The 15,067-nt window shown below is 37.5% G+C and overlaps 1 protein-coding gene across 3 annotated transcripts in view; it reads right to left on the reverse strand.

Annotated features, from left to right (window-relative positions):
* Positions 1–15,067, reverse strand: part of CCDC152 (coiled-coil domain containing 152) — a 35,945-nt gene that overhangs the window by 2,667 nt on the left and 18,211 nt on the right. For all 3 annotated transcript variants that reach the window (XM_043887188.1, XM_043887191.1, XM_043887190.1), the window contains exons 5-6: positions 7,173–7,237; positions 3,593–3,695 (exon numbers count right to left, since the gene is read on the reverse strand). In XM_043887188.1, the coding sequence (XP_043743123.1) occupies positions 3,593–3,695; positions 7,173–7,237 (168 nt within the window). The remainder of the gene's footprint in view (positions 1–3,592; positions 3,696–7,172; positions 7,238–15,067) is intronic.

A 15,067-nucleotide genomic window follows, 5' to 3' on the forward strand; every position in this document is an offset into this window, starting at 1 on the left:
TTTCTACTCCCATTTCGGTGGTTCCTTGGAGGATATTAATCAGCACAAGAAACAGTTAGGATGGGCACTTAACACTTTGTGAGGAAGAGGACGCCATCATCAGTGGTATGTGGAAGACTGGGAGTTCCTAGTACACCACAGGGGTCTGATTACTCAAGATTTTGTTGTTGTTTAGTTGCTAAGTCATGTCCAAATCTTTTATGACCCCATGGAGTGTAGCCTGCCAGGCTCCTCTGTCCATGGGATTTCCCAGGCAAGAATACTTGAGTAGGTAGCCATTTCCTTCTCCAGAGGATCCTCCCAGTCTAGAGATTGAACCCATCTCTCTTGCATTGGGTTCTTTACCACTGAGCCATCAGGGAAGCCCACTGAAGGTTTTACCAGAAGTTATATGGGAAAATGTCCTGGTGGAGGTGAATACCTTGTAGGTATAATAGTTCAGGCATTTGAAAGATGAGAGAAACAAAGCTCACAAAGACAGCAGAGTTATTTATCGCTAAATTAAATTGGCCTCCTGTGTGTGCGTGCTCAGCTGGTTCAGTCGTATCTGACTCTTTGTGACCCCATGGACCACCAGGGTCCTCTGTCTCTGGGATTCTCCAGACAAGAATACTGGAGGTGATTTGCCGTGCCTTCCTCTGGGGGATCTTCCCAACCCAGGGATCGAACCTGCATCTCTTACATCTACCTGCATTGGGATAATAAAAAACTGAGAGCTGTTGGAAGGTAAAGATTTAAAGAACAGGTGTGAGTCAGACGATCTCTTTGGAAGCCCGCAGACAGGCTCTTATGAACTCTAGAGAATGAGCAGGCACAGCTGAGCAATAGAATCTAATCATTAATGTTGCAGAACTCCAGAGAGGTTTAAATGCTCAGCTGAAACAGGTGTGCCATGCTAAATTAGGATCCTGGTTGGAAATACCTAATATCCTAAAAAATAGGACATGGATATCTGGATCAATGCCTGTGAGGAAACTGCTTTGACAGCTCCCCTAAATGCTCAGAATTGGCACGAGTGACCTACCTTTTCCTAGCAAAAGCTGGCCCTTAGCTTAGCTGATGAAAGATGCTGCAGAGGCTCCTCTCCAAAGCTGCCCGGCCTCCTCTTCTGGTGGCTAGGCCAGTAACTAGGGTTAAAGCTCAGTATCACCTGGCTAGGGGAGTGCTGGGGCTGGTAAGTGGGGAAAGTGAATATACCCCCAAAGAGCTGCAAGAATTAGCTAGGTTGTATTGGGAAGAGGCATGTGAATACCCTTGAGAAGCCACTTTGAGGGTGCTGGGTAGAAGAAGACAGAAATTAAGACTAGGTAAGCAAGAATTCATGGACTTGAAGATACTCTTTAGGGTCAGGGGACATAATACCCTAGCAAGGATCCTGGATATGGGGCAAATTCTGTTGGAGTAGCCTTAGACCTCTAGAGAAAGCACTGGCCAAAACAGAGTGAAGTGGCAACACCTGAGATGCCCTGGCAGCTAGCGAGAAAGGTATAAGGAGGCTCTCAAAAGCTGGCATGCTTGAGTAGATGTATCTTGTGAGGCAAGAAAATGCACCAAAGGATTATGTTCTTTAGGAGGACACAGAAGACACACTATTAATCAAGCCACAGGGAATGTGCTGGTGAGAGACAAACCAGCATCACTAAGAAGTTCAACTTTCTCTCTTATCTGCAAGCTAGGTCTGACAGTAAGAGGTTATAAAGTTGGGCTTATTAATATTCATGATGGTGTCCCCCTTCCCCCACCAAGTTACAGAAGCCAGATGATGGTGCTTAACTGCCAGAAGCCAGGAGGCCACAGTTATCATAATGACCAGAAAGGTCAGAAAGCAGCCAAATGGGTGTTTTTGAGAATCATAGAGTTAGTTAACAGACGAGCAGTAAGTGCTGCTTAACAAGTACAAAAGAAATAAGAATGGAGGAACAGGAGGCTGAGGGCACATGGCCCCGTTAAAAATTATTCTTTGCTCGGTTCCCTAACCTGAACCAAGGTTTTGGTCTAGAACCTGCTGACTGAAAATACACAATTAGGTCCCTAGGAGGAAGAACACTTCAACAACCCCTCTTCTAGGTTTCTCCTGAGGAAGAAGTGTCCACAGGAAGTATGGAGAACCTGCTGCCTGAACTCCTATGGAGAAGGAGGTACGTATAGCATGAGGAGGGGACTGTTGTGGTCATGAAAATGCATCTTTCAGATCTCCAACTTCAGGGAACGTAACTGACTCACTGTTTTTCATGACCATGTTTATGCTGAGGTCACGATTCCCAAGAGCTGCTCCTAGCCACTGACTGAACTTGGCATGGATACTAAGGCAGATTTGTTTCTGAGAGTTGCAGAACTTGGTTGATGGGCAACTTTGGCCCAACTTTGCTGACTTTTTTCTTATAAATGTGTCACAGACTGACTTCTCCTGGCCAGCACCCTTTCTTCCTTCTCTTTTTCACATCGGTTCGACCTGTAACAGCTAACCCATCTCCCCCAGTTCCCTCCCTATCTACCCTCACAAATGTTTTCCTTTACAATTCTCTTGAATGTCTAATTCTATCTAGGCATCTGCTTCTCAGAGAACCCAAAGAAACTGCAAAACTCTTTTCTAAAGTCGTTGTGTAATTTTACAGTCCCACTGGTAATGTATGAGAATGCTAATTGCTCCATATCCTCACCAACACTTGGCATTGAAGTTTTGAGTCCATGGGGTCGCAAAGAGTCGGACATGACTGAGTGACTGAACAACAACAGAAGGTGCAATGTGGTATCTCATTGTGGTTTTAATTTGCATTTTTCTACTAACCAATTATGTTGAACATGTTTTCATGTGTTTATTGTCATCTGTACATATTATCTGTGTCCAAATATTTTGTTCATTTCCTTATTGGGTTGTTTGACTTATTATTGAATTAAGAGTTCCTTATAGATTTTTGAACATAAGTTCTTTATCAGTTTTGCATTTGTAAGTATTATCTACTGGTCTGTAGCCTGTCTTTTCATTTTCTTTTGTGTTGAAGGACAGAAGTTAATAGTTTTTGATGTTCAATTTAGAATTTTTTCCTTTATTGTTTGTGCTTTTTGTTTCTTTGTAAGAAATTGTGGCTAACTCAGGGTCACAAAGATTATCTTCTATGCTTTCTTTAGCTGTTTTATAGATATAGGTTTACATTCAGACCTATTATTCAAGTTAATTTTTGCATATGGTGTGCATCTAGGCTTGTTAAGAAACTTTTTAATACCTTTATGAAACCAGTTAACTCTCAACATTAGTTCATGAGACCTACTTTGCTGAAGGAAGAATATTTCATTAGTGAAATTATATAAAATATAATGAGTATATAAATATAAAAGCTAGCTTACATTTTATATTAATCTTACAATAATATTAACTATCTCACATTAAATAATGTTAAATTCAAACTCCATGAGTCCAATTTATAAATGTAATTTATATCACATAAATATATAGAAAGCAACAAAACCTAAATTCAGATGTGTTAATACAGTATTTATTTAAGAATACTGGTAATTACTGAAAAAAATTATATATGCATGTAAGTTTTTTTATGGAATCTTAGAATTCAGTAAATTAAGAATAAAAACTTACCTTTTTTCTGCATATCTTGATAAAGTTTTGTCATTTCAATTTTATGTTCCTCCTCTTTGATTTTCATTTCACTCATAAGTTTGGTGATATTACTCCTATGTTCCTATAGATTAAAACATATATTCATTGTTCAATTTAAGTATGTGTTGACATTTTTTGATTAATTAGATGTAATTTTCAGAGTTTATATTAATTTTTGATGTATAATTATATCTAGAGAGGAAAGATATTGTTCATTGTTTGAATGCTAAACTTTGAGAAGGACCAATTTCTTGTTCAAGTAGAAAGATCATCTAGACACACTGATTTTTTATCTTTGCCTCCTGAATTCTCATCACCACATCCATAACTTATCATAGATGCTCAAAATATTTTAAGTGTGTGCAGAAATGCCATGAACATTAAAATATTTCAAAAAAGCCAAACTATATTGTAGAGCCAACTTTATGTATCATTTGATAGCCAGCAAGCTTACCCTAATATAGGGTGAATCTCTGAATGTGGGCTGAATTTCCATTTCTGACAATTATATAAACATCCCTAATCTCCAGGAGGAGGTTAAGCATTATCTATGGTAAGGGTCAGCTTTATGAGGAGGCTAAAGAAGGATGAATTTGGGATCTGAGAAGTGCTCAACAGCTTCCTGAGGTTAGTTTCATAGGTTGTTGAAGCAGAGAAGTGATTTATTATGCTCATAAGGAGAGCGGCATTTAAAAAAGTATTTATTTTATTTTTTGGTTGTGCTGGGTCTTCATTGCTTTCAAGGGCTTTCTCTAGTTGCAGAGAGCAAGGGCTACTCTCTAGTTGGGGTGCCTGGGCTTCGCATTGTGGTGGTTTCTCTTGTTGCAGAACACAGGCTCTAGGACATGGGCTTCAGTGGTTGTGGTGCATGGGCTCGCTGCTTTGTGGCACGTGGAATCCACGCAGATCAAGGATCAAACTCACGGCCCCTGTGTTGTCAGGTGGATTCTTACCTACTGTACCGCCAGGGAAGTCCCTGGAGAGTGGCACTGTGGAAGTGTGCAAAGAGAAATCCACCAGAGAGATTAAACTTTCAATTTTTCCAGAGGTATATTTCTAAATGGAGAGGAGTAAAGGAAAGAAGGGAGAATAAAAGAGAAGTGGGGTAGTAAGAAAGAGACAATGGAGAAGGCAAGAGGCCCAGAAAAATCTTCTAATAAACATGGTAAGGCTTCCCAGGTGGCACCCAGTGGTAAAGAATCTACCTATCAGTGCAGGAGATGCAGGTAACGAGAGTTTGATCCCTGGGTCAGGAAGATCCCCTGGAGTAGGAAATGGCAACCCACTTCACTATTCTTGCCAAAATCCCATGGACAGAGGAGCCTGGTGGACTATAGTCCATAGGGTCGCAAAAAGTTGGACATGACTGGGCACATGTGTGTTAAACATTGTAAAAGCAGGGATTTTGTTTTTACTCACTGTTGTATTCCTACCTCCTGGCATATATCCCTTGATATATAGTCAATGAATAAGAATACTAATAAGAATTATCTGTTAGAGGTTCTTACCCTAGACCCAGATAAAGGGTTTTCAAGGGTCTGTTAACTTCCTGAAATTGTATGCAAAATCATGTCTGTGTGCATGCATGTGCCCTTTTGAGCACTTTTTAAAAAATCAGGGTTCATGGGTTTTAATAGATATTCAGTATATTCAGGTATTTGAGGAGATTAAAAAAAGTCAAGATCCACTGGTTTAAGCAGCTATAATTAAAAATAAAGATTAACTTATATATATATAATTAAAAATTAAAAATTTCCTTAAATTCAAGAGGATACAGTTAGGATTCCTACTTGTGCCACTAAGTTTGCCAGAAAACTTGCAGGAATGGCTGAACCTACCCAACCATTGCCTTTGATTAAAGTTAGGTAGGTGACTGAAGGGGTCAATCTCATAGACTGTGATATTTTTCCTATGCATGTATCTAGACTTCTAGCTGGGCAACTACACAATGGCTTTCATAAATGACCCCTGACTCAGATGGGTATGCTAAGCAGTTGCTGCTCTGGGAAACTCTAGGAGACAAATGTCTACATGTCTTTTCATTCTCCATTGATTTTTCCCACCTGACATGTTGCCATTAGTTTGGTAAGACTGAGGGTTTTCACTATAGTCTTGACGCATGAAGCCTATCTTAAATGTCTGGGTTGGTACCAGGCTGCATCTCACTAGGTTCTTCTCCTCTAGTATAACCTGTAACAGCCCCAAGGAGTCCAATCCTTTCTTCTTCTTAAGGGAACAAAATTCCAACAGGTTCTTCTTGATTGCCTTCTTTTCATTTGCTTTCTTGACAACTTTAAATGCCAAGGGACAGTTTCAGGTTATTTTCCTATAAAACTTAAGAATTCTTCATATACAAGTTACAAATCTTCCAGTCTCATAAATATGGCTGTTAAGTAACTCCTAAGTTTATTTCTAGGGAGTGGTTCTCCATATGTCTTGGATGTGCCTGGAGATGTTGTACTAGAGAATGTTCATTAGATTGAGGTTATCTTTAGTTTGCTTTGGACAGCAGTTAATAAGTGCAGAATCTTGGGTTACAGTGTTTATTCTGTCATTCCCACCCCTCTGAAGATTCATATTATTTTAGACAAAGAAGTATTCTACAACTTGACATTAGAAGAGAAAGGAGGCAGAAGTTTTCCCCCTTTCTGTTCCAGTTACACCTTGACTTCACAGTTATTGTTGAAATGTAAAGATATGAAAAGGATGGAAAAATAAAGGAAAGACATAAAGGAAATATAAAGAATGGGATATAACCCAGAGATATTTAAATTATTTCAAAATTGGTGATGAGAAGCTAAATTTTCCAAGAGTACATCAGATGCCATTCATTACTCCTGAGTATTACCTAGAAGCTCTGACATGTTTAGAGAATTAGCTTGTGTTTCTTCAAAGGCTCTTTAAGTGAAGAACCAGATTGAAACAGAGATGATCCTTCAAGTTGAAGTTCTAAGGTGGATACATATCTAAGCTGAGTTTTGGAAATCTTAGATCTGCCAGAGTTTGACATATTGGCTCTTGGGAGATGAGAAAAAACTCACATAATAAACCTCCCAAAGGGCAGAGGGGTGGGAACTATATTCATTGAGGATATTTTATGTTTTATGTTCTATAATTACTATCATGATGCTGTTCTTATAGGAGAGAAGAAAAAGTAACAAAGTGTATGCTGGCTCTTGGGAGAAAATTAATTGGTGACCCACACAAAATGCTCTCTTCATTTGGATGGTGCCATAAAATTTCAATAGATAAATCATAAATACTGAAGGCATTTACTTTATCATAAAAAAGGTTTTATGAAGTGCTAATTAAGAGTATACCAAAGAATAAAAACTCAAACATAACTTTAAAATAAATGGCAAAATTGTTGCATCCCTTTTTGTCGAAAGAAAAAGTAATGCAAGCAATATACTAGTGCATTAGTCTATAAAACACTGACGGTCTTTAAAACTTGTATCTTTTTGGCTGCCTATATTAATGAAAAATGACTTTTTTTTTCTAATTTGGGAAGACAATGCTCCACAGGGATTTGATTGACTATAAAGACACACAAACTCACCTGTTCATGCACTTTAAACTTTTCTTTCATAAGATCAGCATTTCTTTTTAATTGTTCATTTACACCTGTGTAAAAGTCATCGAAGAGTATTATAATATACAGAACTTTTCAAATAATATGGGAATATTTTTAACCCATCAAGTTTCTGTTCATGTATGTATTAAACATGTGAATACAAAATCTACTACACATTAAGCTCTGTGCATGACATTGGGAATGCTGAAACAAAAAAATTATTGCTCTTCAAAGAACTTACAGCCTAGTGGTAAGACAGATGTGTAGGCAGTTATGATAATGCTGTGATAACTGTTTTATAATGGCAGCGTGTCTGAAATATGGTGGGGAGATATGGAAGAAAAGCTTAGGTCATTTCTAAGTCAGGAAAGAGTTTATAGACGAGGAAGCACTTGATCTGAGACTTAAATAGTAAGTTGGAGGGATGCATTCTAGATACAGAAAACTATCCAGAAGACTTTGGACTTGAATCAGTACAGCACATTTGGGAAAATTACAATTCAAGTACAGTATTGTTGGAGTGTAAATTATAAGGAGAATGTGTTAAATAGATTGGGAAAGTAACTTTATAGGAGGTAGACAGATTCTGGGTGAAAAACTTTGAATTTTATAGGTTATAGACTCATCAAAGAATTCTGAACAGTGAAACGAAATGATTAGTTACATGTTCAAAAAGATTATCTGGCAGTGCGGAGGACGAATAGGGAAGGGGTTGACCCCAGAGGATGTCCATAAATCAGCAATAGATCAAGTAAGAAACAATGGGAGCCTAAATTAGGTCACTGGCAGTAGGAGATGATGGAAAATAAAGACAACTATATAGATGACAGAATTACCAGGAGACTTAATACTGGTTGGATAGCAGCAGCAAAAGCGAAAGGGGAACCTTTGCCTTCTAGGTTTCTGATTTGAATGGATGAAAACTGTTAATCAAGTTGGGAAAAATTAAAAGGGGAAGATTTTTAGGAGTAGAATGATGAATCTCTATCTTTATCATGCCAAATTTGAAATGCTTGAGATATCCAGGAGAATATTTCTTATAGGCTGAGAAACATTTAGAAGTGGCTAAAGGAAGACTATCCTATAAAGGAGACTAAGAAGTGTCCAGAGATGCAGGAGAGGGTGTTAATAAGAGAAGAGAGTTTATGGGGGTTATAATCCATGGCAGTAAATGCAATAAAAAGGTGAAATGAGAGAACTTTGAATCTGAAATCTTTGGGAGATGCCCAATTGTTCTAAGTTGAAGACTAGGTGAAAAGTGAAGTGAAAGTGAAAGTGGCTCAGTCACGTCCGACTCTTTGCAACCCCATGGACTGTATAGTCCATGTATGACTAATCCAGCCCAGAGTACTGAGGTGGGTAGCCTTTCCCTTCTTTAGGGGATCTTCCCAACCCAGGGATCAAACCCAGGTCTCCCACATTGCAGGTGGATTCTTTACCAGCTGAACCACAAGGGAAGCCCAAGCATACTGGAGTGGGTAACCTATCCCTTCTCCAGTGGATCTTCCTGACCTAGGAATCGAACAGGGGTCTCCTGTATTGCAGGTGGATTCTTTACCAACTGAGCTATCAGGGAAGCCCAAAGACTAGATGAGGGGAAGGAAATAGAGATAGTGAGTGCAGACTATTCCCTTGAGATTCTATTGCAAAAGCAAAGAGTGAGGGTAATTGGAGGGAATAAATCCAAAATCAAGGATACTTTGTTGTGTTTATTGAAAAGATGGGAGAGATCTGAGTTGTTTAAAAGCTGAGAGGAATGACCAATAGAAAGAGGGAAATGAAAGAGAGAAAGGAAGGGACAATAGAAGATGCAACATTCCAGAAGAGAGAGGTGAAGAGAGATAAGAGTTAAGTAGAAAAATAACTTTGGATAGGAAGAAGGATTTTTTTCCTTCAAAGCAAAGGAGGAAGAAGTAAGGATATGTCTGTGTATGAATACACTGGAGGAACTGCAGTCGGAAGAGGGGGTAGTGGGTGACAGAAAATCAGGTAGTTTATGTCTGAAAGTTTTCATTTTTTGTATGAAATAGAAAGTATAGTAGGTTCAAAGAGAAATATTTAAAGTTGGGGACTTAAAGAATGAAAAATTTAAAAGCCTGGATAAATTTAGGGTATATGTGAAACTGGGACTCAAATTAAAATGGGTTTGCAATTTATGTTTTTTTTTTACCAATAGCCTTCAGTGCCTATAGCACTGTAAGTCAAACAAGTATATGGCTGGATTGATCTGTATTTGAGGATTAGTATAGTTTGTATTCTAGGATAGGTGAGGGAAACAAAACCACTGTCCAAAAAAGATGAGGGACTTCCCTGGTGGTCCAGTGGCTAAGACTCTGAGCTCTCAATGCAGGGAGTCAGGGGTCGATTCCTGGTCAGGGAACTAGATCCCATACACTGCAACTAAGACTTGGTGTGGCCAAATAAATAAATATTTAAAAAAAGAAGATGAGTTGATATCCTAAGCTAAGCTAAACTAGAAGGAAAGGAAGGTTTAATCTTTGAGCAACATTATTGAGAACCATAGTTTTATTTATATAATGCCCTATTAAGTAAAACTTAGGAAAAAATGAATTTAAGTAAAATACAGTTTTGCATCTTCAATTTGCCCTACTATTTCATACCTATCATAATTTTGACATTTTTTTTTTAATCAAAACTCTTCTCTTGACAAGGCATGATGGAGACGGAGGGGTGCTTCACATTTTTATATATTCACTCTTGTTAATCACTAGGTGTTTTAAGGAAAATCAGATATACTTAGATCAGGAAAAAGTCAGTCCTGATTTAGTGTGTGGTGAGGGTTTGAAGATTGCCAGGAGAAATATCAACAACCTCAGATGTGCAAATGCACCCTTATGGCAGAAAGTGAAGAGGAACTAAAAAGCCTCTTGATGAAAGTGAAAGAGGAGAGTGAAAAAGTTGACTTAAAGCTCAACATTCAGAAAACTAAGATCATGGCATCTGGTCCCATCACTTCATGGGAAATAGATGGGGAAACAGTGGAAACAGTGTCAGACTATTTTTTTGGGCTCCAGAATCACTGCAGATGGTGATTGCAGCCATGAAATTAAAAGACGCTTGCTCCTTGGAAGGAAAGTTATGACCAACATAGATAGCATATTAAAAAGCAGAGACATTACTTTGCTAACAAAGGTCCGTCTAGTCAAGGCTGTGGTTTTTCCACTGGTCATGTATGGATGTGAGAGTTGGACTGTGAAGAAAGCTGAGCGCTGAAGAATTGATGCTTTTGAACTGTGGTGTTAGAGAAGACTCTTGAGAGTTCCTTGGACTGCAAGGGGATCCAACCAGTCCATCCTAAAGGAGATCAGTCCTGGGTGTTCATTGGAAGGACTGATGCTGAAGCTGAAACTCCAATACTTTGGCCACCTGATGCGAAGAGTTAACTCACTGGAAAAGACCCTGATGCTGGGAGGGATTGAGGGCAGGAGGAGAAGGGGACAGAGGATAAGATGGCTGGATGGCATCACCAACTCGATGGACATGAGTTTGAGTAAACTCTGGGAGTTAGTGATGGACAGGGAGGCCTGGCGTGCTACGATTTACGAGGTTGCAAAGAGTCGGACACGACTGAGAGACTGAACTGAACTGAGGGTTTGAAACAGAGCAAGGATCTGTACCTGAGCCAGACATTTAAGGTGCCCATTTAAAAATTCTTTGTTCCTGCTGATCAATTTGTAGAGCTCTTTGTATTGTAGATATAAACTAAGTTGGTATTTGAAAACACTTTTATTTCAAATAAATTATTTGCTTTTTGACTTGTTTTACACATAGCATGCAGAGTTCTTTTTACATTGTTGTTGTTTGTACTTTTGTTGCATTGTTGTTAAGAAAGTGTGTTAGGTCTTTTTTTTTTCTTTATATAGTAACTGAGCTTCCCAGATTGGTTAAGATGATACCCTCAGCTCCAGGTTGTATGCTTTTCCTGGATTTTAAGTTTCTATTGTTCTTTTTTGCACTAAAGTGTTTTTTTAAATCCATCTGGAATTTATTGTTGATATGGTTGGAAAACTTTCCAGCACATACTTTACTGGTATGTGCCAGTACCATACTTTAAAATATCAATTCTTTTTCAATAAATTGAAATATTCCTTGCATCATACATTAAGTTAGCAAATATTGGGGCCTGTTTCTAGAATTTAGATCATTCTTTCCATGGATGTATTTTTCACTTTTTATGCCAATACCATATTGATTTCATTACAATGGCTTCAGAGCATGCTGTTTTTTGGTAGTGGAAGTCCTCCTCCCTTACGTTCTTCTTATTTTTCATACTTTTTTTTTTTTGTTTCTTCTGTTAAATGAACTGTAAGGTTAGCTTATGCAATCTTCTCCTTTACCCTTAAATTCAATATTTTAATTTAAACTACGTGAAATGTGTATATTAAATTCAGGAAAATGACATTTTAATGATGGTAAGTTTTCCCTCTGCCAGAAATACTGGTCAACCCATCTAAATGTTATGTTAGTATCTAGCTTTGGCATATCTGTAATTATGCTAAACAGAAGCACATAACTTACCTATGAATTAAAGTCATCTACTGAAGAAATAGCTAACCTCCTTAATATTTCATACTGCACCTCAGTTGGCTTTTTGTTGGCTTTCATCTGTAGTATAATCCATGTTATATTATTATTATAATCCATGTTATATTATTATTGTTGGCACTGCTCTTTTTCATCATCTTCCTAGATTTTACATTAGAATTTCAAACACATATCTCTATTTCCTTAAGGTATAAGACTCCTGCTGCACTGACTGGAGTAGAGATAAATTCAAATAGCATCTTGATCACTGTAGCGTCCACCTGGTCCTGATATTTGACAAGGTTGATATCTTCAACCTGAGCTAGACTTTGCTTTAAATCCAGAAAGACAGAAATGGTCTTCTAAGAAACATGAATGAACAAGCAACTCTATCAGATCCTTTCTTACTACTTCTGTTACTTCTATTAGCCAAACAAAAAATGATGACATGGAACAAAAGGGAAAAATAGGGAAATTCATAGTTATTTTTCATTTCAGTCTTTTTTTACTCATCAGTAAGCAGAAGGTAGAGAGTGTTGGTAGAATGTGAATGTCTCGAGAATGAAAATGAATGAAAAATGGTTGAGGTAGTTTTGTGCAGCATTTCCACTATTCTGGTAAGAATGAAATAGATATACAAGTATAAACTATGAAGTATTAATCATGTATTCTGTACTTCCACATATGAGTTGTGTTCTTTTAATTTAAAACTAGGTTGTACAATAGAAAGATGAATAGTAAAATTCATGCTCATAATTAAAATTAAAAGCATTTTTCACTGAGAGCGATAAATAAAATATCCTGACAATTGAGACAACAAAAGAAAGGAAGAAGCTTTATATTTCAGAACCTTTGATGTTATTTTTTTCCCCTGCTTTTTGAACATGGGCTACACATTTTCACTTTGCACTGTGCCCTGAAAATTATGTTGGTAGCCTCAATTATTTATAGGCTTTGTTCTTTACCTTCCTTTTAATGTTCCTTTAAGAAATCTCTCTTGGAAGGTGGCAATTTTTAAATAATGAAGATTCTACAGTATATATTCATAAGAAGTCATTTCCCCATACTTAGAATATGCTTATATAAATATGATGGCATTCTTCAAAAGATATACTATAAGCTAACAAGTCTGATTATTTTAAGGTCTTTCTCACAATTATGTTGAAAAAACTATGTCTACAGTTTTCAAACTAATTTTCATGTAAGCATTGTTTTTTTCTTAAGTAGTAGTTGACCATGGATTAGCTTAGTTTCTCATACAATTCTTTTATAGAATAACACTGAATATATGCTTTTGATCTATTTAAAACATTCTGATCAGTGATCAGTTTTGACTACATCATTTTGTTTAACACAATTTTGTACACTAAAGCTGCACTGTCCCTAACAATGTCTTCCTTAAAATCCACTCTTTTAGAGTATATAGTCTCCAGTAAATTTAAGTTATTCAGGCTCAGTTCAGACAGGAAAAAAGCAATATTAAGTTGTAATAAATTAGAGAAAATTGGCAAATATGTTTGAATTCTACTGATTTTGGAGGTGCTCTGTATTTTCGGCTGATTTCACATCTCTCTTTTTTTCTCTTTTCACTGCCAATGTGTTTAAATTCCTGAAATTCAATTGATCTAGGGCTGGTTATATTGCAATAATTCTCCTCTAGTGGAAAAAGAGCCCTGAATCTTGTTTTCTTTGCCTGGACAGTAATAACCACTGATAAGTTAGCAGGTATAATGTCACTATCTCTCATGTAGTGAATTACTGAGATTCTCCTAAAGTAGAATATAGAATAATGTATTTACAATAATATAAGAAACAATATAAAAATTTTCCTATCATTTATGACATATTGTGATGAATCATACTCTATTTTATGTTCATATCCTGAACTCCAAACACATATTACTTCAAAGATAGAATGAATTCATTCTTTGAAGTATAAAGACCAAATTGGGAAGCAGAGGATAGGGTAATGGAGCAACAAGAAAACAGAGGCTCACAGTATAAAGGGCTGCCAACACTCTTGCATAATCTATACAACGGGCCCTTGCCTTTTTCCAGCCTGATAGACGGCATAACAGATGTCATTAAATATTGTTTCCTGACTTTCCTTCTCTGTGCCAGGTTAGCAGTAATAAATGAAGAGCTCCTTTGGTCCTTGACAATGAGAACATCTCAGAAAATATACTTGACTTAATCACCCAGTCACTCACGAGAACGAGAGACTCAGGTTTCCCCGTAAGTCACGGAGTTCCAGCACTGTTGCCACAGACAGTTTGCTGTTGTTCAGTTGCTAAGTCATGTCTGACTCTGTGCAACCCCATGGACTGTAGCCCACCAGGCTCCTCTGTCCATAGGATTCTCTAGGCAAGAATACTGGAGTGGGTTGCTATTTCCTTCTCCAGGGGATCTTCCTGACCTAGGGATCAAACCCAAGTCTCCTGCATCGGCAGCCAGATTCTTTACTACTGAGCCATCAGGGAATAGTAAGAGGGATCACCCACTATCTCAGATGTAACTGGGAAATATTAAGAGGGAATAGGCGGGCCAACATAAATAACAAAATCACAAAACCTAAAAAGTAGTGACAAACAGATGAAGTATTCTTAACTAATATTCTCTAAACTCTCATAATTGTGTGTCCTGTTAATAAAAATAATGAGAATGTACACCCCAATTCTTGTCTAGTTATTTATAAATTACATATATATGTCACTTTATTACTGTATATAATTCTTAAAATGGATACAAGTAGAAGTTAAGGTGAACTAAAGAGGAAAAAATGTTAATTTATTCTAATATTACTTAAAGCACTGTTATAAAACTTTAAAATTATTGAATCACTATTATTGTTAATAAATTTTAGTGAGATAATGCCACTGGAAATGCATCAGTAGCTTTTACAATGTTGATTTAACTCTTTGATTATGAAAATATTTTTAATATTCAGGCTGTCTTGATACTTGGATTTGATGGTAAAAATGCATCACTGGCTGCACTTACTAAATCATAACACAGTCATCCTTGGGTTTCCATTGGAGATTAGTTCCAGGACCGCTGTGGGTACCAAAATTCATGGATATACTCCAGCCCCTTACATAAAATGATGTAGTATTTGCATAAAGGCAATGGCAACCCACTCCAGTACTCTTGCCTGGAAAATCCCATGGACGGAGGAGCCTGGTAGGCTGTAGTCCATGGGGTCGCTAAGTGTCAGATACAACTGAGCAACTTCACTTTCACTTTTCACTTTCATGCATTGGAGAAGGAAATGGCAACCCGCTCCAGTATTCTTGCCTGGAGAATCCCAGGGACGGGGGAGCCTGGTGGGCTGCCGT

The sequence above is a fragment of the Cervus elaphus genome, chromosome 25 (genome assembly GCF_910594005.1).
Source record: "Cervus elaphus chromosome 25, mCerEla1.1, whole genome shotgun sequence".
In the NCBI taxonomy this organism is placed as follows: Eukaryota; Metazoa; Chordata; class Mammalia; order Artiodactyla; family Cervidae; genus Cervus; species Cervus elaphus.